The sequence below is a fragment of the Cloeon dipterum genome, chromosome 1 (assembly GCF_949628265.1).
Source record: "Cloeon dipterum chromosome 1, ieCloDipt1.1, whole genome shotgun sequence".
Lineage (NCBI taxonomy): Eukaryota > Metazoa > Arthropoda > Insecta > Ephemeroptera > Baetidae > Cloeon > Cloeon dipterum.
In genome coordinates, this window is record NC_088786.1 from 28,942,214 (window position 1) to 28,967,219 (window position 25,006).

The 25,006-nt window shown below is 38.3% G+C and overlaps 4 protein-coding genes and 2 long non-coding RNA genes across 14 annotated transcripts; 3 read left to right on the forward strand and 3 right to left on the reverse strand.

The window, feature by feature from the left end:
* Positions 1 to 78: 78 nt before the first annotated feature.
* On the forward strand, positions 79 to 1,994 carry LOC135948412 (uncharacterized). The gene is made up of 3 exons (XR_010575813.1): positions 79 to 384; positions 447 to 604; positions 701 to 1,994. It is a non-coding gene; the product is annotated as an uncharacterized LOC135948412 (long non-coding RNA).
* LOC135948411 (uncharacterized) lies at positions 1,863 to 8,371 on the reverse strand. 7 transcript variants are annotated; one of them, XR_010575808.1, is made up of 11 exons: positions 8,017 to 8,370; positions 7,848 to 7,962; positions 7,615 to 7,785; positions 7,203 to 7,557; positions 6,937 to 7,148; positions 6,724 to 6,873; positions 5,212 to 6,155; positions 4,957 to 5,038; positions 3,255 to 4,825; positions 3,046 to 3,191; positions 1,863 to 2,768 (listed from the first exon to the last, which is right to left on the reverse strand). It is a non-coding gene; the product is annotated as an uncharacterized LOC135948411 (long non-coding RNA). The 7 variants fall into 7 exon arrangements; XR_010575810.1 differs by having other exon boundaries at positions 3,255 to 5,038; positions 5,212 to 5,300; positions 6,003 to 6,155; positions 8,017 to 8,369; XR_010575807.1 differs by having other exon boundaries at positions 3,255 to 3,399; positions 4,678 to 5,038; positions 8,017 to 8,366.
* A 124-nt stretch (positions 8,372 to 8,495) lies between these two features.
* On the forward strand, positions 8,496 to 10,748 carry LOC135948413 (uncharacterized). Of its 3 annotated transcripts, none has more exons than XM_065497652.1 (3): positions 8,496 to 8,595; positions 8,986 to 9,092; positions 9,439 to 10,748. In XM_065497652.1, the coding sequence occupies exon 3, from the start codon at positions 9,453 to 9,455 to the stop codon at positions 10,395 to 10,397; it is 945 nt and encodes a 314-aa protein (XP_065353724.1). In that variant the 5' UTR covers positions 8,496 to 8,595; positions 8,986 to 9,092; positions 9,439 to 9,452; the 3' UTR covers positions 10,398 to 10,748. The 3 variants fall into 3 exon arrangements, with proteins under 3 accessions (XP_065353724.1, XP_065353725.1, XP_065353723.1); XM_065497653.1 differs by having other exon boundaries at positions 8,999 to 9,092; XM_065497651.1 differs by lacking the exon at positions 8,986 to 9,092 and having other exon boundaries at positions 8,502 to 8,595.
* A 133-nt stretch (positions 10,749 to 10,881) lies between these two features.
* Positions 10,882 to 11,741, reverse strand: HemK2 (HemK methyltransferase 2). Its single transcript, XM_065497631.1, has 2 exons — positions 11,717 to 11,741; positions 10,882 to 11,552 (listed from the first exon to the last, which is right to left on the reverse strand). Exon 2 carries the CDS (start codon positions 11,548 to 11,550, stop codon positions 10,927 to 10,929), a length of 624 nt encoding a protein of 207 aa, XP_065353703.1. The 5' UTR covers positions 11,551 to 11,552; positions 11,717 to 11,741; the 3' UTR covers positions 10,882 to 10,926.
* A 182-nt stretch (positions 11,742 to 11,923) lies between these two features.
* On the forward strand, positions 11,924 to 13,029 carry LOC135948403 (biogenesis of lysosome-related organelles complex 1 subunit 6-like). Its single transcript, XM_065497632.1, has 5 exons — positions 11,924 to 12,083; positions 12,276 to 12,380; positions 12,448 to 12,535; positions 12,616 to 12,702; positions 12,775 to 13,029. The coding sequence occupies exons 1-5, from the start codon at positions 12,028 to 12,030 to the stop codon at positions 12,886 to 12,888; spliced, it is 450 nt and encodes a 149-aa protein (XP_065353704.1). The 5' UTR covers positions 11,924 to 12,027; the 3' UTR covers positions 12,889 to 13,029.
* A 122-nt stretch (positions 13,030 to 13,151) lies between these two features.
* Positions 13,152 to 24,369, reverse strand: Pdk (pyruvate dehydrogenase kinase). Its single transcript, XM_065496293.1, has 7 exons — positions 24,081 to 24,369; positions 15,748 to 15,955; positions 15,502 to 15,686; positions 15,149 to 15,319; positions 14,917 to 15,092; positions 14,553 to 14,777; positions 13,152 to 14,240 (listed from the first exon to the last, which is right to left on the reverse strand). The coding sequence occupies exons 1-7, from the start codon at positions 24,178 to 24,180 to the stop codon at positions 14,085 to 14,087; spliced, it is 1,221 nt and encodes a 406-aa protein (XP_065352365.1). The 5' UTR covers positions 24,181 to 24,369; the 3' UTR covers positions 13,152 to 14,084.
* Positions 24,370 to 25,006: the final 637 nt, after the last annotated feature.

Consider the following 25,006-nt stretch of genomic DNA (forward strand, 5'->3'; position numbering starts at 1 on the left):
CGGGAAATTGAATCGGGCAAAAAAAGCAGTGTGGTCACAAGTCACAGTGGTGCTCTTTTTGCCAAGCTATCATACAGAAGGCAAATCTTTTCGCGCGCAGAGGTCTCGTCGGCGGCGCCTAGCGGCCATCTTCGCAAGTTCATTTGGAGTCCTCTATAGGTCGATTTTTGTTTTGAGTCGATTTTATTGGCTGTTTTGATTTAAAATTGTACTTTGGCGGCCACAAAGTCGTATCCTCATGACTTTAGGAGTTTAATGAAGCTATAAACAGATGAAATACTTCGAGCGGGAACGTAAACAGTGGCAAAGACAGACTTCAAGTGTATCACAACTCACAACAACCAGGCCTCAACCCTTGAAGAGTTCTCTGCGTGGCACGTTGAGGTAAACAAAAGCTCTATTATTTAATTAATACTGCTCTGAAAAAAGATATTTCATTATTGCAGCTACCCAAAATCAAGCATATTCGGACAGTATGTAAATAATCCAGTGCGTAGAGTTAAAGAGGGCCAGAATGATCCAACCGCGCGTGACAGCTATAGTTGTGTGAAAATACGGAAAATACCGAAAATACTGTTGTTAGTTTGATGAATAAACCCCGAGGGTGAGTAATTTTCGTAATTTGTTATTGGCACAATCATAAATATGCTTTGATGAAATGAACCAAATACTTATTTATATTTTTCCTTATTGTTCCCAGGTGTTGATTGCCAAAATACAACGTGAGTGAGATTGCTCCTAAAACTCCAGGTCTTTATTAGCGCAATTTTGCGATATTATCTAGGTTATTTTATGTTAAAAACGCAAAATTGTTACGAGGGTTGACCATCGAATAAGATTTTACGGATTTTATAAACATTTATCGATGCTATTCTTGCTATATTTGATGAATTCTTATAGTTGTTATTCATTAATTATTTAAAAGTTAAATATTTTTATTTTGGTTACCAGATAAATACAAGTTTTTGAAATGTTTGTATTAGAAATAGTTTTATATCTTAAAAAAAGCTCCCAAAATAATAAAAAAGAGGTGCTCTCCTTTGTGCTGGGTTTGGCTGCTCTTGAAAGCACATTTGAAACTAAAAACCTAAAGAGGCAAAATCTGTGTATAAAATGGCTTTTACGGCTTTTGCTAATGATATGGTCTTGCATGAAAATTTGGAAAATTTGCATGATTTAGTTCCCCTGCATGTGCTATAGGTATTTAACTTTTTGTTTGTTCATAAAAAATTATTTACAAAAAAAATAATCAATGTTGCATGTTAGATTCTAAAATCCGTTAAAATAATCGCATGTGTAGAAAAATCTCAAAATAAAATAAGCAAGACTAGAAAACATTTACATGGAAAAGCAATGACAATCATCTGATATCAAGAGGGATAATAATATTATGCTGTGTGACTGTAAGATTAAGTTACATTTTAAGTGACTCCCAAAGTTCAAAATTTATATTAACCCTTTTGGGACCTTAATTTCTTTGGCAATAGTGACCACAATTAAATTTTGAATTTTGTATGTTGGGATGTATCAGCAATATTGCTAATGTTGACTATAGACAATAGAATATTATCATACAAGTGTTTTTGAAAATTCGCTTATCGTTTGGTTTTTGATTATTTCTCGAGTGGTCTGCGTTGAATTGAGTAGCATCCCTTAGTATAGTTCGTGTATATTTTTCAATTGAGATTATCATACAAGTTAGGTTAAAAACTATATCTGAAATGAAAATAAGGAAAATAAAAAATAAATTGATGTTGTTTTAATTATGCTGGTTAGTTAACTTATTTAGAATAAATGATGAAAATAAATCAAAATTCAGCGATTCCCCTAGTGATTAATCCTGTATCAACAACTGCCACGAGTAAGTAAGTGCAGAAAAACTTTATTTGTGTCACTAAAATTGTACTGATTTAGAAATATGAAATATGTGTTTGTACCTTTAACAAATTGTAGCAAATAGGCAATGTACTGAAAATAAAAATTAATTTTTAAGACACTAATGATATTTCATTAAGGAATCCCTATAAAGCTATGCAGTGTGCAGTGAATGGTTGCCGTACTAGAAACAGGACTACGTACAGCAGGACACAGTTTGAATTGGTAAATTGAAACAGATAATACATAGTTGACAGCATGGTTAAATTAATAATTAAATTCATCCAATTTTGAATTCACATTTTTTAAAACAAAAATAATTCCACCACACGCTAGATAGATAGTACAAATAAATAAGCATAATAAGCTAATAAAATGAATTATTGAGAATATAAACTATCAATAAAAATTTGAAGGTGAAAATATAAATTATTGAGATATAAATGTTTTAAGTTCATTTTTGCAAAGGATTGAATTAAACTGAATTTTCTCAAGAGGCGTAAAAAAGCAGTGAACAATGAGAAGCTTCCAAAATTTGGAAAATTTGTCATCTTTTGTACACTTTTAGCATTAAATGAACTGTTAACTACAGATTGGAATTAAAATAACACATCATATAGGTTCATCCAGTGGTTGGCGTTCGCCTGTTTCGAGTACCTAGCAAATTGAGAGAACCATGGAGCAAAAGCTTGAAAATCGATGTCACGACCACAAATTGGAATACCACAAGGGTCTGTTCTCGGCATTTTAGTCCAGCACAGCTATACACTGCAAAATTAGAGCGGCTCTTGAAGACGGGTGAAGCTCTCAACAATGGCAAGATTCTTCTGCCCGCAGCCGTGCCAGACCAATGCTTGCCGGGACAAGCCAGCAACGGTTCTCAATCCAACGTCCTTTTCAACAAGGAAGTGTATAATGAGTATAAAAAAGCCTCAGAGGAGAACAAGTTGAAAAAGCTTAAAAGGTATTTGAAAAGGAGACACAAATCAAAATTTCGAAAACTTCACTGGCTATAAGTACAAAAAAATATTTTTAGGCGTTAATTGAAACTAAATTTCTTTCTAAATAATTAAATTTTCACGCCTTTCTCTTTCAATTGCCTAAACATTGGGAATTTGCACTTATATAGTAATTGATTTGAAGTGGCTAATAAACGCTGTGTTTATTTACCATTGTTGTACATTTCAATAGTATGACTATTTAGCAGGAAAGGGAAGAGAACTGATTTGCCTGGTAGTGATGACAATGACCATGAGCATGGCTTATTCGTTGAGGCAGGTCTAGACGAAAGTAGCTTAAGTAGCTCAGCAAACAACCTGTAAATAATTTAAAAAATTAATCTCAGCACGTATAACAGTGAAGAATTTGTAGCGACTCACTTGATACCCAAGAAAATATCTCACTAGAGACATCAATTGATGGTCGTCAGTCAGAATCAACAGATGAGCATCTCAACAGCTCGGCGTCGTCGTCGTCGTCTATCTTTAATCTGATCACCTCTGTTGGGTTCCAAACTTCAGCGAGCTATGAAAAGTCAATATTAGTTAAAATGATAATTGAAAGATATTTTAATGGGCGGTAATTAATGTTTAACAGGCTAATTGAACGCCTGTATCAGCTGGAAATCCCTGATCACGCTGCCAAAGGCCCCAACTGGCATGAAAAATATCCTTGCGAGGTAGTGAGCAGGTAATTTCAAAACTGAATTAAAAGTTAAAAAATCAAAAATGAAATTAACAAAGATTGCATATTCAATTTTAAACTAAATTCAAATCCTGAAAAGGAACTCCATTAAAAGGAAAAGAACAATAAATTAAAAAATGGAAATATGCCCACGAATGCGTTTACCAATAATATAAGATGAATAACAGAGAGTCAAAATATTTTAGGAGGTTCTTGAGTGATGTCAGTGAGGCCTTGAATAAAGCTGACAAGGAGAAGGAGGCGTTGAAAAAAGAGGTCGTCAACTTAACCAAAAAAATAAAAAATACAGAAGCAAATGCAGTGACTGCAAACAACAAATTGAAGACTGAGCAGCAAAATCGCCATAAAATTATGGAGATGTTGAATAAACAATTTTCAACGCCACAAATTGACAGAATACTGTACAACAGGAACACGAAGTGGACGGACAAAAGCCTGACGGAGCACCTGTCACTTTACACCGCCAGTCCAAGGGCTTACAAAATTGCAAGGACCCTGAAGATCCCGCTTGCGTGCGAGTCCACTCTGCAGAAGTTACTTTCCAAGCTGGATATTAAGCCAGGAATTCTCTTAGACATCATTCGGCTCATGGAGTGTGCAGGGAAAGCGATGGAAGAGAAGGAGCGAATTTGCTGCCTATGCTTCGATGAAGTGGCTCTTGACTACAAGGTCAATTACCACAGGGGCAGGGACCAAATGGTCGGACCCTACCGCAACCTACAAGTCGTGCAGGCAAGCGGCTTGTTCGCAAAGTGGACACAGACTGTTTTTTTTAAAGGAGGATGCCCCATGACGAAAAAGCTACTGTTTGAAATCATCACCACGCTCGCAGATGCAGGTTTCACAGTCTTGACTCTCGCTTGCGACCTTGGCCGAGAAAACATGAGTCTCCTCAAAACTTTGAGCGTGGACGAGGACAAGCCCTTCTTTCAAAGCCCAAGTGGAGAGGGGAAAATTTTTGTCGTCCCAGACCCACCACACTGCACCAAACTTATTCGAAACCATCTGCTGGAGGGCGGGCTTGCACTAGAAAAGACACGCAAAGAGTGTGTGGCATCAAAATTTGCTTTACAAGAGCTAGTCGACGAGACAGCTCACCTCGAGATGGCTGGACATCCATTGAAGCAGCAACATTTGAATGTGCAAGGGTGTGAGAAACAAAGGTGCCAGCTGGCGTTTGAGACCCTATCTCATCCAGTGGCTGATGCATTAGAAGCTATGGCTGAGAGAAGACCAGGAGACAGGGCTATATTCAATGCAAGTTTCATTAATAACGTTTGAATTTTATAAAAAATTAGCTTTGTTATAGGCAACAGCAGTAGTTTGTCGCACAGGAGCCACATATCAGCATCTCTATGGCGTGACTAAAGATCTCACCAGAAATTCAAACGCGCCTACAGAACAAATTCCGCCAGAGATGCTGCCATTTGGAAGAGAGCTGGAGGAACAAACCAAGTTGCTGGAACAGATCAAACAGACAATCAAAAACTGGAGAAAAATTACTCCCACCGGCAGGCCCAAAAACGATATGATGGAATTCCAGCTTGCAATTATTATTGGCTGTACAGCTCTTCCGCAAATATATTCTTATCTCAAAGCGCAGTACCCTGACGAAGAAGTTGAGCTACTCACTTCCAGAATTAGCCAAGATGTTTTGGAACGTTTCTTCGGGCTTTTCAGGACACACTTTGGCCCGAACACACGCCCAGATGCAGTTGAGGCTGAAAGCAGAATTAAGAAGTTGCTCCTGTGCAACAACTTTAGCATGGGCTCAAAAAAATCTAATGTTGCAATGCAGGAGGCACTGGAAAAAGAAGGCATTAATTTCCTGTCTTTAATCGTGAGTTTAAATTTCAAAAATTATATTTATCAAATCAATCATGGCGTACAGTTTTTAACATAAAAAATCTCAACAGTAGTCTCAAATTTACACTGCTCTTATTTAAATCAATTTTAGCTTTAATTGAATCCTAAATAAGAGACGAGTTCATGTATTGGTAATAAGGATTTTCCAGGCTTTTTCATGGCATCAATCCTCTTTAGGAGTCAAAGAATTAGACCTATTCAATTTAACTGCCGTAAATTAAATATTTTTATCTGGAAACTTTCTCGAGTAGGCCATGAAAAATACCATCATTTAACCTTAATTTTAAACTTCCTCACAGAGCCTGAGAGAAGTAAGCGCTTTGAGTAAGGATGGACAAGCAGGGAAAGAAAACATTGAATCAATTGAAAACCAAGCAAGCCCTGAGGAAGAGCAAGGTGAAGACGACTGGAGTGAAGTGGTAGAGGAAGAAAATGAGGAAGACGAGGAAGATGATGAAGAGCTAGTCATTACGTTTGAGGGGGACGAAGAAGAAGATACAGTGAAACAGGTCCCAATTTGTTGGATGCCTCCAGACTCGGAAGCTGACCCGGCTTACCATGCTGGATTGCGTTTTGTAGCCGAACAAATTGCGGGAAAGCTAGGCTCCACTTTCCCAGAGCTTAGAGGGACAATCGCAGAACCTGGTGAAAGGCCTTCTTGGTTGAAGACGAGCCAGCTGGTTCCTGGAGGTGCTCCAGCGTCCTGCTTTCTGAAACAAAGCGTATTGGTAATGGATGAATTATTCAGGGAAATCAACAAAGGCAACATCTGCAAGAAGCCAAACTACATCAAGAGGTGAGCAATAAATTTAAATTAATTTAAATATGATAGAAAAACGAATTAAAAAGACACGTAGATGCCTTACACCAGCAGCATTACGACAAGAAGATCCCCAACGCAGTCTCAAGACTATTTTTTGCCAAGAGGAGAAATATCAGATGCAAGACGCTTAATATTGAGCTATGGAGCCGCAGGTCAAGAAAGTCAAGAGAGGTGCAGAGACCTTCATATGCAATACCTCAGTCCAGAGCAGCCAAGAGAAGTAAACTGCATAGGACGTCATACAGGTATAAAAAAGCTTTTTTCCAATTAGTTTTAAAAATTTATTAATTTTGACTTGTATTGTATTTCCCTCAGACGCTGAGTGCTAACAATAAGTCATCAGTTTGGAACTTTTTTGTAAATAATGTTACTTTTAAGAATAAAATTTTGAAAATTTCCATCGTTTTACAAGACTAGATTAAGCACCCAAAAAGTATTTTAAAACTGCTAATAACCTCTTAAGCGTCTCCTTAAGCTGCACTTTAGGCAGGAAGTCCTGATCTCGCCTGATTTCACTGCTCCATTCATTTCTTTCTTGAACATGAGCACCAGTTTCAGCTTCTCCCTCTTTTCGACACACAGATATTGAAGTCTGTCCCCTTCAGCTGAACGCACATAATAAAATAGTTTTTAATACGCACAGTTTAATAAGTTTAATAAATGAAAACCTTAATTATTTTCCCTGGATCTCATCTCGGGTTCCACGAAAACTTTCCTCGAGTAGTTTTTTTTTCTTTTCTCGGACACTTTGTACGGCTTGTCCAGGTTGTTGACAATCTGTTCAATGCTAGCTGCCGTTGCTCCTGATCAGTTCAATGGCCCTTTTCGATCCAACGCCTTTAATCGAGTCGCATTCGAGGAGAATGCACAGGGCGATGAACTAGAATTTAATTTGATTAAGTTACTGCAAGTGGTTTTTTTTTTCAAAATTCACCTGTTCCTTGATAAGCTCTAGTCCAGATCAAACTTTGTCCAGGTGGAACTCATGATTGGGCATCTTCCTGGCCTCACTCAAGGTCATGTGCCCGAGCGAAATGTTTGCAAAAGTTCAAAGCGTCAATGTCTTCAGTGGCAAAAACCTTCCCTCATTTTACCAATGCTTTCGCTTCGCAAGGGGCCTGCTTGTGCATGAACTCAGGGTTTACAATTCGCAAGCGCAAGAGTGACAGCAGGTTTGCATCAACAAAGAGTGTCCCCATGAGTGACAGCATTTTCTTGCACTCCTCTAAGGGTGGCTTCTGGTCGCCTTGACTAATCGCTGTTGAACTTGTCCACCTGCTCGGCGTCATCTGCGACCATTATACTGTCAGTTTCTGTGCTTGGTTGTCAGTCTTTAAGCAAGTTACCCGCTTCTTCAGCCTTTCCAAGGGTTCTCTGTGCCTCCTGCCTTCGCTCTGGTCTTTTTCACAGCTCTCCTGACTTGAGCTCCGGATGCTTCCCACCAAAAACGAAGATACACAAGCTTGATGCCATTCGCAACCAGCTAGATTGTGCGGTAGAAAGTTCCCACGACGTGGCTAAATTTTCAATAGTGATTAGTGAATATATTAATGGACAATTAATTATGTTTCGTATGTACCTTGTGGTCTCTCCGTCAGCCAAAGTGAGTTGAGCGCCTTCGGAGCGAACGTACGGCAATCAGGAATTGATATAAATTCGATAAATTCATGATGCGTTGATGGCAACCTTGCAGCCTGTGGCATCCAGTCAATATTGTGTGGTCAAAATAAATTATTAGCAGAACGAACCGAAATATATGTAGTGTTTGATTTCGCTCTCGTCATTGACAGCTCCAGGAGCCACTCCGAGATCAGTTTTGAGGCCAGGAGTAACCATTATGGCTGTTGACGTCGAAAATGCTTACGCTAATTAAGTTAAAATACATTAATTCGCCTTCAGAGAGCCGTGAAAGAACCGTAACTTGAAGAAAAAGATCCAAAATGCGATTGTTTACAAACTGTATGGAGGCGTTGACCAGCTGCAGATTGGTGGTTACGCCTAAATCACTCGCGACCACAGGTTATTGTGGCTCTTTTAACTTCTAAAGTCGTGAGGATACGACTTTGTAACCGCCAAAGTAAAATTTTAAATCAAAACAGCCAATAAAATCGACTCAAAACCAAAATCGACCTATAGAGGACTCCAAATGAACTTGCGAAGATGGCCGCTAGGCGCCGCCGACGAGACCTCTGCGCGCGAAAAGATTTGCCTTCTGTATGATAGCTTGCTTTTTGCAAGCAATGAACTACTGCCCATGCACATAAATAAGCTGCGTGTAGATGTTAATGCTTTGGTATTTTCGAAATATATCCGATTGACCCATTTAGGTAATGTATGTATGTAATTTAAATTACGTATTATAGGCTATAGGCTATAGCCATCTATTTTGCTTTTTGAAAATTTTATTATTTTCTGTAAAATGCTTAGACATACTGTACATGCATAGATATGTATGTAGTGTGTAGGGTAGGTCCTGCTTTTTGTTGGGAGCCAACTATTGTCTGCGGTTTGAATTATCGTAATTTTGCATTATCGTTTATCAGCAGAAAGATGATTTCGTCCTGGTCGCGGTAAATTTGCGCATCGCTCAACAAATACCCAAATTTTCATTGTCGAATGGATTGTTGCCCTTTTCATGCAACAAAGAAATTCGCGTTTGGTTGTTGAAAGTTGCGCAATTTTGCCGCTACCAGGACGATTTTATAATAAGAATTCAGTTTTCGCCCGTAGGCCACTCGGTGATGACTGCTGAGTCCGCGTAGGGCCCACGCGAAAGATTGAAAGACTCCTTAGTTGGGACCTGCTCAACTAAATTAACAAAAAGGTTTGCCACATTTTACACGAGTTTAATTCGGTCGCGATTGAGTTTCCATAATTTTAAAATCCAGACAAATTTATGTTGCCTAAGAATTTTCCTTTCTGCCAAAATAAACAAAGACGTAAATTCCAGACAAAAATAATTTCGATAGCTTCACACGCGCTGTGTTCGCTGTTGCATTTTTTAAATTGGAATAGGAGTTCATGCTCCTTTACATTATTTGCCCTTATCTGAACAATGCGTTAGACACTTCCTGTGCAACAGAGGAATACAGTATGGCAAAATATACTATTTTTGGAAGTTTAAAAAGTAAAATAAATAAGGTTGATAAATGTTTAACTTTAATTTTCAGAGAGAAGCTTCAAAATGTCTCAATTCTGCACAAAAACTCATAGTTTGGCAACTAGACAAGCCACGCAATTCCGATGGCTTACGACTCAGGAGGACGATTTCCTACCAAATAGTCACCTTGATGACGTAGATTCAAGCGGCGCTGCAGTCTCACATGTACCTGCTCTACAACATCAAACCTTTACCCAAATCGACTTTCCTTCATTTACACAACTGGTGGCCGATGATGACAAAGTTTTCAAAATGCCTGACCCTTACAAACCCCCACCTGAGCCAAAAAGTCCTCGGGAACTGTCGGAGTTGGCCTGGGTTGCTCTGCAGCAGCTTCCGCACAAGGACGCCATTCTGCAGGATCTGATCTACACGTTTGAAAATTCCAAAGTAGATATGAAGAGGACCTTGCGGATTGGGCTGTTGGCGCCTCTCACTGCAGAGCCGTTTCTAAAGACCTTCCTCAGAAAGTGTCCCCTTTTGGAAGACGGAGAATTTTCCTCCTCAGAATCCAGCCAAAGTGATGGTGAAGAGGAGTCAGATGAGTCCTTGGAGGAGGAAGCTCATCCAGTCCTCCTACGAGGCAAATCAGGACTCACCCAACTGGACATCACACATGATTTGGATATTTCTAGCTCGGAGGAGGAGCTCATGGACTTTGACGAGGTCCCCAAACCAATCAGTCCTGACATGCCAGAGGGCTCCCTAACTGCCGAGAAGGTATCTTTGGACATGCCAAATTTGGAGGGCAAAACGACAGTCGGCACTCAGACCGTGCTCACCATGGAAGACATTGAGAGGCTGTTGAAGAGTAACAAAAGTCACAGCAGGGACAGTCAGCTCAGTCAAAAACCAAGCGTGGTCAAAAGTAACCAACAGATTCAGCAGGCTAAGGCGAGGCAGAAGAAAAAGTCTACAGTGAGGATTGGACTGTCCAGGGTGAGGAAGCAAAGAGTCGGCAAGCTCTGAAAATATAAGTAATATTTAGATCACCAAGACAAGGAAGTGGAAATTAGGGAAATTAAGTGTGTACCAATGCAATCGAGTGTTAGTTGAATCTAATACTAACAATACGCAGGCCAAATCCTGGGCTATGAAAATTTTCTGTGATGTAATTAAGATATGTTAATTTACTTTTGATGTTGCCTGGGACCATCTGCAATAGCACAAATCAGTGCACTTTTAATTACAAACATGTTAAAATAATGTAATTTTCAACTGATAATTCATTCATTTCATTTCATCTGAATGAAAATTTGAAATTGTTCCTCTCTGTTACAATGGTTATTATGATTAAAATAACCTAATGATTTAAATTTATCTATGTTGCATCCATACTCTAGTCCAATTTACAGGGTCAGAAACAGAGAAGAAAATTATATTTTTCTATGAGGTGAAATATTTTGATGTTAGATTAGGTTTAAGTATATATGAGTCACCAGCCTTTGCAGAATTTTGATTGGAATTCTATTTAATTTTACCACGTTTTGGACACTTGTTAAATAATCTTTGCTTTGCTGGCTCGGAGCACACACAGTTTCTCAATTCCGGCTCTACGCTTCATCACAATTTGGCACTTAAGTCCTTGCATCTGGAGGATTCGCTCCACTTCTTGCGGTCGATTTTGCTCTAGCAATACCAAGTAAAGCACTCCCCTTTCAGACAGCAGCTCAGGCAACAAGGGAAACAGTCGGTCCATCACCTGCCGCCCATTCAACCCTCCAGCCCACGTGTGCGCGATGTTGCTGCTGGCGACTTCGTAGTTTTCAGTTGGCACGTACGGAGGGTTGAAAATGAGCATGTCAATTTTTCCAGTCACCACGGGCTTCACCAGGTCCGCGTTCACACACTCAACAATAACTTCAGCCCGCTGAGCCGTCTCACGAGTGGCTCGACACGCAAGGCTATTGATGTCTGTGGCCAGGCAAAACACCTTCAGGAACTTGGCGACAGCACTGCAAACTATTCCGGAACCACTGCCAATTTCCAGGCAAATTGTTGGCTTCACTGTCTCTCTTAACCAACAGTCATCCGCCTCGATGGCATCCATCAGAAGGAAGGAGTCTTCAGCTGGCTCGTAGATATGCTCAAAAGACAGGTGATTAGTGAAAGGCGTCTCCATTCCTAGAATAAAAATAACAAATAAATTTAAGCTGGTGACCAAAATGCATGGTGTATTCTATAATACAGAAATATCTAATTATGAATTTGATACGATGTATGTATTTTTCATTCTGATTTTGATCGAAAATTTGACAACGTAACGCGAATTTGATCATTTTTCGAACCTATCGCAGGAGACGAAGGAGGAATTCATCGTTCATTTACAACTGAACATAAAAATAAAAAATTACTTTTATCTTTTAACTCAAAAACTTGTATGCGACTTAACTTACCTCCCAGATCACATGCATCACGTGTAAATATTTTTGTTTTGAATCTGCAGCTTGTCACGCCCACTCGGGAGCCAATCAGGAAGGATGATTAAATGATCACATGATTGCATGCAATGCATGGCATTTAACCTAAACAAAGAAAAAAGTGCCAGCTCTCATGGTGTCCTTTCAATATTTTCATAAATTTTGTTTACGTATTTAATATGGCTGCATGCCCGGAAAACGTTGAGGAACCAGCACACGTTGAACCTACGAAAAGGTTAGTGTTTGTCTACAGTTTCAAAATTCGTATGATAATATTCCGGAGAGAAAATATAATACATAATACATTTTGTAGATACCTCATCTTGAAATTAACAAAGTTATGTATTTAGATAATGTGTTTTATATATTTGCAGAAGAGCTATGTATGTACTTAGAAAATATATTGTTAATTTGCATTGTCTTCTAGCTATGGATTATTATCTGAACAAGAAGCATCAGCCCTTGGGGAATCTCTTATTAATATTTTCGAGCCACCTCTGACAAAGGTCAGGCAGCAGCTTTCTGAAGCCAGGTTGGTATAAAAATTTTGGGATTTCTGCGAAATGTATGATAGCACATAATATAATCCATGGTTACAGCTCAAAGCAACAGCTGTTGATAGAACAAATGCAGTGCGAAAACGAAAGAATAGAACTGAGCCAAAAAGAGTACAATTTGCAAGAAGCGGTATGTATATGAATTTAATTTTTTTTTGCTAAATTTTTCCATAAAAAATTGTCCTAACTGTTCACAATATTAATTTTCAGTTTACAAAAATGAAGGTGTATCATGCCAAGCTAGTAAACATTAAAAAAGACATGACGATGCTGCATGAAAAGTCGACCAAGCTGAAGGTCTCAAGCTAAATTCGCACCACAGGTGTGTGCAATTTGGCAGCTATGATACTAAAAATTTTCTGTGTGCAGAAAAGAGCGATGCGCCTTCAGGAACACTGCCAGAAACAAGCCCTTCAAAAGGAACTTGACAAAGAGCGGCAGTTGCAACGCGAGCTCAAATTAGTCGAGGACACGACCAAGTAGCAGGTGCAACAATATTTTAACCTAACATTCCTGTGAAATTATGCAAGTCTGAAACACACCTCAGTGCTGATAAGAGTGCTTTTGTTACAAACGTTACGAATTTTATTAAACCGCATTGAAATAAACTAGTCTCTAAGCTGACTTCTTTGAAATTTTTCTTTTAAAAACTGAAGAATTAGGTTCACATTTATATTGGAACTAAAGAATTGCAACTGTGTTGACTATTGTAGTGTTGCAGGTAATTGTTGAAAATTCAAACGCAGTTTTATTCTCGATGAGAAATTTTATTGGTTTGAGTTTTGACATGACATGCAATATAAAGGAAATTTACTCTCATTACCCTTACTTGTAAAAGTGAGCAGTCTACACACAAAAGTTATTCAGAGGTTGAATGGTGATAATTTGAATTTAGCAGCGTTATCCATGAAACCAAAATTCCAACCAGATGCCATCGATTGCTAACAGAAATATACAACTTCTTGCAATCTCTAGTCTTCTTTGTTTCAGAAACACACGATATTTTATTTTAACAGGTTTGATCTCCCACAGAGAATAATATATCTCAGCTCATAATATAATACGTCGTTAAAAATTATTTAAAATCAATATTAAAATCATGACCTCTAACAATCCCTATTATGGCAGTGCAAAGAACAAAACTCACATAAACTAGAAAATTACCAACAACAATAATAAACTAAATAGTTTAAAATTTAATACAAAATCACCTCTTTCTCGGTGCCATAGTTGTTTGTTCCACTGATGGTTACAATGATTTGAGCTAAGAGTTTGTCATATTGAAGAAATCCCAAAGAATTAGTTAATTTTTACATCACAGCCTGGTATGCAATTAAGTTTCCTCTCGTAATTGTGTCCTTTTTTCACTCATGCAAAAATTTCAGCTTTTTTCTTTGAGGTCTGACTTGATAAAAAGAAAATAAAACCAAAATCATTGCAGTCAGAAATATACTGTGTCCATAAAGAAACTCGGACTTTTTTGGATTTCTAGTCTGAGGAAAAGTTAACTGGCTAGATCACAACTTAAACAGAGAGTGAAATGTACAGAATAAAAAGCGAGCAGCGATAAAATTGGCGAAAACCCCCCAACACGTCCAATATTGTAGACAATTAACACCAATTTTGGAAGGCTATGGGGTTGAAAAAAGGATACACCAAAGATTATTTGCATTGCGTGGTCAACTCAGCTGCGGCTGGCGTAACCTGTGATGAGTGCCAGTGGTCATGTGGCGTACATTGTTGCTCCAGTCGCCTGCCGGAATAGTCGTTTTGTAGAAGCGGCTTGACGTCTTGTTGAACACGGGCAGCAGTTCGTTAGCCTCGCTTGAAAGAGCCTGCAATACCGATTCAAATTAAACTGGGTAATTTCAGTTTTGGCGGTCCAACATGAACCCACAGATTGCAAACATGAAAAAAGAGATAGTGGTACTTCTCCAAATTTGGAGATTAATTTACATAAAGCATGGAGTGGAATTGCCAGAAAAGCAAAATTATGTATTTTATGAGTCTGAAATGCTCCTGAACCTAAAGCATTATTAAAATTAAAAAATATTTTACCAGAGTTCTTATTTTTACTGGCGTTATTTTTAACTTTTAATTCGCAAATCATTTTAAAACCAAGGCAAATGTATCCACGCACAACTTACCTTGAGATAAACAACAGCGTCTGTGCCAAAACCTTCACAGGACTGGAGTACGAGGTCTCCCTGAAGATAACGGGCATAAAGACGAGACAGGGGCAGCCCGTAGCCATAGCCAGCCAAAGGAACAGTGGGTGATGCGCTCTTAGAGGGCTGAGGGGCGGTCGAGTACATGTAGTTGAACAGTAGCTCTATTTGACTCCGCGCTATGCCTCCACCAATGTCCGACACCTACAAAGACATATTATTAAAATCATACAAGGGTTTATTAAAAGGGTAATATTAACAGACTCTTTTGCTCCAGATTAACAAATTCATTTAGTTCAAAATGACACTATTTATAAAGTAAAATAGTCGTGGTTGCTCTCACCTTGATGCAGACGTCCTCGTTTCCGAGAGAAATGTTGGCTACGACAGGAGGAACGGTTTCTTTGTCGCCATGGAACTCCATGACAGCTCGCATCGAGTTCTTGAACAGCTCAAACAACATGTGGTAAAGGTGAGATGGCACATACACGACCTGTATCGGCGCATTGGGCATATTTCCTGCAACAAAAAATACCACATTACCACAATTAACAGGTCTCTGGAGGAGCACTTACTGTTGTGCTCAAAGAGTTGCAGCTCAGGGGACGCCAGGTAGTACTGGTCGCACAGAAATCGCGCATTTTCGTATGCGTCCCTCACAATAGAGACCACGTCGCAGTTTGGATCTATGCTGCCCACATGTCGGCTGTTGCTTGTCACGTTCAAATCAGTCCCAAATAGCAAAGCTACAATCAAACAAATTTATCTAAATTTCACTGTGAGAATTTCAGGGATATAAATGACAGGCAACAATAATAAATCAAGTAGACCTGATAACCTGATGTAAAAAGTAATTATCGATATATCTGTGCAGGAATTACTACTGTATTTCTTAATTCACAAATAAAATATGTTCAATGTTTCTTACTGTGTTGGTTGATAAGCATTCGAATGCTGATGCGTGACATATAGAGTCGGTCCAAGAAGTATTGAATGCTGTTTTCTGTCTGCTGATCCACGGGGTAATTCTCCTTGAGCTCGAGCACTCCCTGTGCCATGGTCTGCACCGTATCTGAGTGCCGATTGCGGATCATGATGAGGGACTCGCAAAACCTGGAAAAAGCCACAGCTATATTGTGAAACTCGAATTGGAAACAAAGAGTGAGTATCTTACTGTGTCAGAATCTTGTCTGAAACTTCCAAATCCTTAAATTTGAGGAGGTCCTTGAAGCTCTGCGCATACCACTGGTTGACAAGATTGGCCGATGGCGTCCGCAGCAGGTTCTCCGGCAGCAGGTGGATTTCCTTCATGATGTTGGCCAGCCGCACAGGCAGCTCCTTGCGCAGGAAGGTGAACGAGGTGCGCTCGCATGGATTCCGTCCTGAAAATAGGCAAAATAACAAAAATTTTAATACTAAATTTAACTTTCTTTGAAAATTGTTTAAGACAAATTATGTCTTAAAGGAAACTTTTTTATGAATTACACAACGAATCAAATTTACGACCATTTACAGGCTTAAATTTTAATCCGCAACCGGATTTAAATGGGAAATCAAATCAATAATTTTGTGTACTAGTGAAAACAAGCCGCTTTGCTCTACTTCAAGTTGATAATTTCTCTTTCATTGATTTTTTTCAAAGTTTCTCTGTCCTGAGTGTCCTGCGGTGCTTTAATTTTTTTACTCGATGTCATTATAAATTTAAAATTATTCTGTGTTTATTTCTCATTGATAATCATTAAGCTTCATGATTAAAGCTCTAAGAGGAAGATTCTTGGTTAAAACTTGCAAAATTCTAGTTCAGGTTAAAAAAAAGTTGCGAGTGCACCCCTCAAAAGATTTTAACTGAGCCATTGAATATTCAAACACATCTTCAACTTCCGCGTGCATGCAAGAAAACGCGTAATATAACCATGCACCAGCAAAAATTATACACTTTTGCGTTTTCCATGCAAGTCGCTCTCACAGCCGCGTGTCTGTGTCGTTGGGTTCTTTGCCTCGATCAAGTCTGTTATTGCCCATCCACTTGTCCCCCAGTGCCCCCGTGCCGTCTACGGCCTTGGCTCATTTCGCTTCCTCGCTCTCTACTTTGAGCGCGAATAATAATCAACATACAGCACGCAAATTTGATCACCAGCACACAGACGACAAGGCCGCGCAGAGCAAACTATGGGCGGACAGAAGAGAGCTTGCCGACGATTAAAACGATACAAAGGTTGTTTCGATTAAGCCTCAACGCAATTTATAATTAAATATTAAACACAGTCAATAATTTCAATTGTACCAGTAAGACATCGTTTCTTCACACATAATTTGTTCAGAACATGGAATAAATAAAAAAATGGGTGCGAGTATAGATAACAAAAAATGGGCGTCAATTTTATTACATTGATTTAATGGCTTCTCTTTAAATCTCCTTTTAAGTATTGAGCGAAAGATACGTTAAATCGAACTTAAAATCCCTCCTTTTTTACCCTGCTTGGCTCTCCAAAGGTTATAACTTATTGTTAGTTAGAGCACATCAAGCGCAGCGTAGCACTAACATTATTTGGTGAGAAGAAATGCTTGCCTTCTCGTGCTTTACTACATCTCACTCTGTGATAACAGATTAGAAGACGCAAAAGAAGCCCTTGGAGTGAGTGCGTACCTTGCTCAAATTACATGATCAATGGCTTATGTGAAAGGCCAGTTGTGACGTACATTATCTCGCTCGCTCCAAAATAGCGACACAATTTCCGTTGTCAGCATTGATAGTTAAAGAGCATTCCGACGTCAGATACGTTAGAATAGAATGGAATGACATCAGACATGATCGTTCTTTCATGAATAACAAAACAATTTGTTTATTTTCCATCAACAAACTTTGAGGCAAATTTATACACGGCGCACATCATTCAGTTTTTCTCTCCTAAGACGAAAATTCTTCTTTTTTTATTAATAATTTCCAAATAAAAAACGAGAACGTAATATTTATTGTTAGATCCGTGAGAAAAATTGGAATGCCAAAGCAACATTTAAAAGTGACTGACAGTTAGACCAATATATCTAAGGGCGGAGAGTTAGTTTGTGGTATGAATAAGATAATTTTTCATGTTGCTCTCGTAAAAGGTTTTTAATTTATCGAAACTTAAAACAATTATGATTTAAACATGCTAAAATGACGACTGAATGAATTTATTGTATTCCTGTAGAGCTTGCATGAAATGGAGTTACAGTGAACTAGACAGCCGAAACTAGTAGGCAAAATAAAAAGTTGGCTTTCAATGAGGAATAAGTCACATATTATTTTTAATAATTCTTTTATGAATGCATCCTTAAGAGTAACGCAACCTTCATCAACATGGATTGAGAGTGGATTGGAAATAACCAGAAAATTTTTATCTTGGTCTGGACAGGGAAAGGAATTTCTGCGTGAACTCTGATTTACGGAGGTGTGAACATCGGTTGTTCAATTGTCAATTCAAAAGATTTACTACCCTGATATCATCTGAAGGTCTTATCAATTATTGGCAAGGCGGCAGTTCGGTTCAGCTCATTGCTCATGCCGACTATCTCGCAGAGAGCACGCGCGTCTGCTAGTTCGGCTAGTTCATTGACTCTGTTTATTTCTAAGCGACGTTGTCCTCGCTATTGCTCATTTTACACTTGACTCGCGACACATTTTGAGATAAAGCGCAATTTCCGCAAGGCTTGAGACGTCGAGACGATGATTCTTGGTGGGTGTTTTTAATGCGGAGCAAAATTAGACCCGATGTCTATTTTTGCAGGTATTTTGCGAGCCAGAAAAAGCACCAGTCTGTGACTTTTGCACATGGACTTGATTTCTGCTTGGTGGTCTGCCAATTTTTGTTTGTTTTCGTTCTCATCGCAGCAAGAATACTAAAATGTATCATGTTAAGGAATAAGGAATGAATCAAAATTTCTAGACGTGAAACTCACGTTATAATTAATTTTTTCATTTTTATTTGAGCTTTTAAGGAAGTTGACCCTTAAATGGAGACTTTAATTTGTTTCCTAAATCAGAAAAATAGCAAAAACTATTTCACTTAAAAACACGTGTGTATCTAACGACAGAAAAAATTATATAATGTTAAGTGAATGGTCATAGTGACAATAAAAAAGATATACATCACTCAGATATACGGGCCAGTTCGAAACACAAAACACGAGCTTTGATATTGAGGCCCTGAATGAATGGCTGCTGATGCACTTATGGCGTGACCTACTTCTGCCGTGAGGTGCGTTCAACCAAACACACGCCCCCGACAAAAACAAGCGACTCTCTGGGGAAATAATTCGATAGGCAAATTGCGCACAAACCTGCGTCCAGCAATTTCTAGAGTGCACTACTATTCAATTACTTAATGGACATTTTTAATTCGTCATTACTACGCAGTTCTGAAAGGCGGTTCTAACTGGTTTACATACGTATATACTCATTTCTCTCGCTCTGTTCAAGGAAACCGGTCTCTCAATGCAATTTTAATATGGAAATGTATTGATTACCACGGAAAATAGTTTTTGCAACGCAACGAAGACTCAGATGAGTCGAAACAGCTGCTATCTAGTGCGAGAACGTGCGAGATTGTTTTTCCACTATTTTATCTTAACATTTGCATCCAATAACGTGGAAACTGTGGACGTGATTTTATCAGTACAAATTTAAAAACTAATTATAATTCCAAATTTTTGTCTAATAGTGTTATTTTAAAATAAAATTGAAACGAACTGCTTGACGATGTTGTACTTTGTCTGGACTTAACGCAGTAAGCATCATGCGAACTGAGCTCATCGTCTTCTTGCTCATCAGTCTGACTCAGGTACTTTATCTTTCACCATATTTTAATACAAGGCAGTTTGACACAATCAGCAAAATGTAATTGGGTCATCTCACTATATTTCGTCAGATGCGCACTTATTAAAAACGCTACACTTAATTCTTGGTTGATATATAGTTAGTAGAATTATAGTCATTTCATTATTTCAAATGATCGTTTACCTCCCCCGTTGTAACTCTTCGGCGCTTCTTTGACTATTTTAATTACTTGATAGAGACTATTTTTTATCAAATGTTGGGCTGAGCTGCTGCCAATAAACGTGAAAAGCATGGAAATGCTGCTGGAGAAGGACATCCAAATCACTGATGCCCCTGTAACGAATAAACCTTCCAGCGTCGTTATCAGTGTAGATGACGCTCTTCAATTCAGAATGCTCTGTCAGAATGGGCGAATTACGTTGAAGAACAAGCAACTTTTTTAAAGGAGTCTGGATCCGACTACGAAGCCACAATTTCTCCGGGGAAATGGAGCCTATCATCTTCTGTTGAATTGTATGAAACGTTGATTGATCTGATTGTTTATCTGAGAGCACAAATCTAATTGGAAAATGCACAGCTCTTAACTGTGTAGACCAGCTCGTCTGCAGTTTAAAATGTGAGAGCAGCAATTTCTTTAAACTTCAATAGAATTTAAGAACTTCTTTGTAATTGGCGTATTTTCATTGCTTATACCTTCACAATATCCTTGAAAGTCAAAATTGGTTTCCACACTTAAATGGAAAAATTAGACCAAGAGAAAAATAGCTTCAAAATGCAACATCATTAACATCAATTATATATAGACGAGGGTGCAGAGAACTGATGATATACTTTATTCTTATGCTACAGACAACATTGAATAGTCAGATTTAATTAATATTTAATTTTTTTAGTTTTTAAAATGTTATTTTTTATAAAAATTCTTTTTTATTCTTTATAAAAAATAAAAATAAATTATATTTTATAAAACAATTTTTTATTACAAAATAATTTAATAACAATTTTATTGAACGTAAGATAATTCCACGTTTAGAAAATAAAGAAACATTTGCCCTAGCACTGATAACACAAAAAAGAAAAAGATAACAATCTCTATCTTTTGCTTCATGTCATGTTACGCCTCTCCCTTTCCTTCACAGTTCTATCCCAAACCCCTATTCGACGGATATTCAACCACCTGAATCATCGCGACGAAGATGAAAATGATAAATGATTTATATTCATAAAGACTTTAATTAAAACCTAATAAAACATTTTTGGGAAGTGTCTGGGTACAAGCCGGCAAGACTTAGTCTGACCATAAAAAATCCACTACAAAAATGAGAGGAAATTTTATATTATTAGTCTCCAAGTCTAATTCAAGATTCAAGAGGTGGGCCATGCAGCATTTTATTTCATAGCTTGCTTGAATGCGGTTTTTAATTTAAACGGTCTTGAAGTCACAAAATATGAAAACCTTTTCAACTGTACTAGGAGAAGAACTTGGGAAAATTGTTTTGACAAAATGTGGCTACCCGGCCTCCAGCTGTTAGCGTTTATCTGCGTAGCGAGCAATTTTAACTTTCACTTTCAAAACATGGCTTCATAGCAGTGCGATATACTATGATACTGCAATAAAACCAATATCTGTTTCTCAAATATATATAACCACACAATAATATTTCAAAGAAAAAAATTGCTTTGTTTTAAGATTTGCGCGGAAAGGAATGTTAGAACAAAATACAAAACTCAATTTTAATTAACGCTAAGCCTATTACTGTCAATAATCGGAAAGATTGCATCATCTGATAGTAGAGTAAACAACCAGATGATGCAACGAACTCCCACGCCTATGATTGTATAGCTCGCACTTGCATTGTTAACTGAACGGTCTTGAAAGTACAAAGTACCTGAAGAGATACAGAAGTGGGCCACTCATTGCAAATAGTGGATGCTGCTGATAAAGCAGCACTGCTCGCAATTATTAGATAATTAGAGACGCGGCTTGTTGTGCCAACAGATTATCAGCTGAACGCTAAAAGCCATGGTTCATGTGAAAAACATGCAGTGCGCTAAATTTAGAAGAATATATTGTTTCAAATAATTAACAGTCTGCATCCTTTCAAAGAGGTAAACGACACACCTCTCGCCAGCCTCCAACCAACCAATGAGAGCGCACAAGCGCGGAGGCAAAACGTATTTTCGCGACCTTACACTGACCTCAAAACACTTCCTGTACGTGGAGAACACGCTACCAGTCGTGAAGAATAGAAGAACAGTCATAAAATCGCGTCACTAGATGTGACGTATTCATGACTTTCCCCATAATTAAAAAAAACTTGGAAAATTACAAACCAGAAGCAACCATAATTTATGTATGACGTATTTTTTTAAGGAATTTAGAACTTATAGTTTATTTAGCAAAGGTCAAAAAGCTTTTTAATATTGAGGCTATTTATAGCTCTGACTTGTTATTTATAAGTTTATTTGGGTCTCATCTACAATAGTCTTTCTTTTCTTGGCGAAGCAGAGCATTTTTATTATTATATATAAAAATAACGGTTTTAAGAAGATTTTAACTAAATTTTTAAACTAAATAATTCTGTCAACTTCATCCAAGGTTTAAGAAAGTGTGAATTTAAATCAAAAGTCAATTTAAGTAGGTTACATTCAGGGATCAAGACTTGAGAGATACTAACATTATGGAGAAGGGCCGTTGAAAAGCAGTAACATCCAAAGAAGGAACTAGCCCCCTGTTAAATTTATATTGCCTTCTGAGTGACTCTTGACATCTTTAGAATTCCCAACTTCAGTTAAAATCTGGTCATGGACTGAGGTAGATGCAAATTTTCAGTCTTCATCAATAACAGCTATTTTTAGTAAAACTAACTGCGGTGGATTTTGTATGCGTCAGCAAAGTATGGTCGAATTAACGAGTGCGGAATTAATTTGAAGCGGCCTCGTGCGTCACTCGAGCGCCACTTTCTTGGCTCTAGTGAGGAGGGTACACAAGGGATTTTTTCAACAGCACGCACACACACACTCGATCTTGCTTTTACTTCTTCCTCACCCAAGTGCCGAGAATTGTTCTGCCAGCCACACCACTCGTGACAATTATTGTTACCGGCTAGCGAACAAAAGCAGGAGATTTGGCACGAAACGAAAGATAGAGGCATCTAAATCTCTTCTTGACTATTTTGAACTTGCTAAGATAGTCTCTATGAAAATTATTTTTTTTTTAATTTCCTACCACCCTTTCGGTTGCTTAATAAAAGCGGAAGAAAAGAAACGGTATGTTCTATAATTAAATTGTAGCTGGCATCAAGAAGAAGACTTTCCTCCAGATCAACGCCCTTCAGCCGACCTTGCCCTTTTTTGTGAGGAAGCACGAAGCGCGTCCCATGTTGTGTCTTATCGATTTGTCGGCAAGCACCTGCTGCCGATCGAAATTTCATCAGCCACAGCAAATGGGCCTGAATCGGTCGACAGCAGGCTGCTAGAACTTTTCATTTCGGCGCACTGAAAGCTGCCTTAGAGGGGAGCCCAATTAGCGGACCCGTGCGGCTTCGCGTATATAGCACTCCTCGGCTAATTGTTTGCCGTTTGTTTTGAAAGCGAAAGCGATGTGCATTATTTCAAACGCTTTTCAGAGATTTAATTTTTTTCCAATCGTAATTTATGCAGTCTCAGGGAAAATAAAAAAAACTCCTTCGTGAGATGTCTTCTCTAAATTTAATTCAAGCTTGATATAAAATAGCATACAAAATTCAAATTGAAAGATATTGATTTTTTTTTGTAAATCAAATGGATTTTGATATCCCAACAGACTCCAGGATATTACTATTTTAAATTTAAAAAAACTCCAGCTTATTTGGTTAATTCAAACATAAATATCAATATCAACAAAGCATTTATCTGGATTCAATCCGAACTGACCTTTGGGTCTATTGAGAAAAACATGAAACTCCATAAGAAAATTAGTTTATCAACCAACATTAAGTTCCTTGAGCGAGCTTCACTTAAAAATAGCCCATCTTTGTTCTGCAGTTTATTATTACGTTAATTTGAATAGAAAAAGCTTGCTCCTAATTTGCTCCAAGAATAGGACGATAGAGCAACACAGCAGATGCAAAAGTAAAAATTGTAAGCTCAAGGCAAGCGCATAAAATTCGTCTCACTGCTAATGCAAACGCTGCCAAGAATGCTAATCTTTCTGAGCGCATTTTATTATTGTTTCAAAGATCAGTTGAAATAATGAATACTCATCATCTTAAAATTAGATCTCCCCGTTGCGTTTTCTGGTTGGCTCCACCTCAAAGGTATTTTGCAAGTGAAAATTTCGGTTGCTTTGGCAAAGCTTTCATATTATGGCCATTTCGAAACTTATTTAATAAAGGGGTGTAATAAACGCAAGTAGTAATTCACGTGTTACAATTCCGATAAAATAGAGTAATATTTCAAAATTGCAAAAGTATCATCGTAAATTTTTTTTATCAAAATTTTAGTTTTACGATCTGGAGATAACAACATAGTCATGTATACAAACAACTTTCATTTTCTCTTAACTTCCTATTCCTGTTGGGGGTTGCGGACAAGCCTGATTTTGACTGAAAGCGGAACGACCCGTGCACACCACACGCCCGAATAGGTCATCCCCGTCCTCACACCCTCTGCAGCACCCTTGGGCGCGTGTGCGTACGTGCGGTACTCACCGAAGTCGATGAACTGCTTGATGGACAAGGGCGACGGGTTGTACTGGGAGAAGTGGTCCAGCATTTTGCTGATATTCCGCACGGCTACGGTCGTCCTCATCTCGCCTCTGATTTCCAAAGTTTACTAAACGAAAAGGTGCTGGTTGTTGTGACACTCCTTTCTCATAGTCCACCGCTGCTGCTGGTCTGCCAGGTCCAGATCAACGTCAAACACTCGCGCCCATGCGACAATAACAATCGCAACCGTTCTCGCTTGCTTTTCTTGCTTGGCTCGACGTGCAACCTCCCAGACCGTGAGAGAGAGGGGATATGGGGGAAACACAAGGGCAGCTGATGAGACTTACCGCTGTCAATCTACTTTACCGGTTTATTCCTGTCTCAGCACTTAGTCGAAAACACATAGATAAGAAAAAATAAATTTGAATGAGTTTCACGCCAAAATTTACGTAGATGAAGAAATTAAAGTGAAGCTCAGCTCAAAAATCTGAGGCATACTCGGAATCATTCGTACAGTTTCATATTGATTAAACCGGTATGTACACTTTTATTAATTTGACTGGCTAACCAACATGAAATTTAAATTGGTCAATGAATGAAATTAGGCATGTTCTTTCATTGTTTACTTTGTATGAAGGATTTTTTATTTCTCATGATATTATTATTACATGATAGTCTGTAATTAGTTTCTTTTATTTCCGTCGCCTAATCAGTGGAACTCAGTGTGTTAAAAGAAGTTATGTTGGCAAAATCATCCAATTCATTGTCAGCTCTCTTTGAACAGCGAAAGCAAGAGCCATCTATTTTGATGTGCTATCAATATTTGGAAGCGCGGCAAGAGCTAAAACCGGCTAGAATGTTCAAAACAAATACATTTTCACCCCTCCTTTATTTCTTATCATAAAAGCTAACAACCTTCATCTGACCTA

Excerpts from the sequence above, each read along its gene's own strand:
- LOC135948413 (XM_065497651.1), top strand. The coding sequence starts at position 8,523 with ATGCACATAAATAAGCTGCGTGTAGATGTTAATGCTTTGGTATTTTCG. Across the intron at positions 8,596-9,438 it reads TATCCGATTGACCCATTTAG|AGAGAAGCTTCAAAATGTCT; the intron begins GTAATGTATGTA and ends TTTAATTTTCAG.
- HemK2 (XM_065497631.1), bottom strand. The coding sequence starts at position 11,550 with ATGGAGACGCCTTTCACTAATCACCTGTCTTTTGAGCATATCTACGAG.
- Pdk (XM_065496293.1), bottom strand. The coding sequence starts at position 24,180 with ATGAGGACGACCGTAGCCGTGCGGAATATCAGCAAAATGCTGGACCAC. Across the intron at positions 15,093-15,148 it reads GCAACTCTTTGAGCACAACA|GAAATATGCCCAATGCGCCG; the intron begins GTAAGTGCTCCT and ends TTTTTGTTGCAG. Across the intron at positions 14,778-14,916 it reads ACGAGGACGTCTGCATCAAG|GTGTCGGACATTGGTGGAGG; the intron begins GTGAGAGCAACC and ends ATGTCTTTGTAG.
- LOC135948403 (XM_065497632.1), top strand. The coding sequence starts at position 12,028 with ATGGCTGCATGCCCGGAAAACGTTGAGGAACCAGCACACGTTGAACCT. Across the intron at positions 12,381-12,447 it reads CAGCAGCTTTCTGAAGCCAG|CTCAAAGCAACAGCTGTTGA; the intron begins GTTGGTATAAAA and ends CCATGGTTACAG. Across the intron at positions 12,703-12,774 it reads AAAAGTCGACCAAGCTGAAG|AAAAGAGCGATGCGCCTTCA; the intron begins GTCTCAAGCTAA and ends TTCTGTGTGCAG.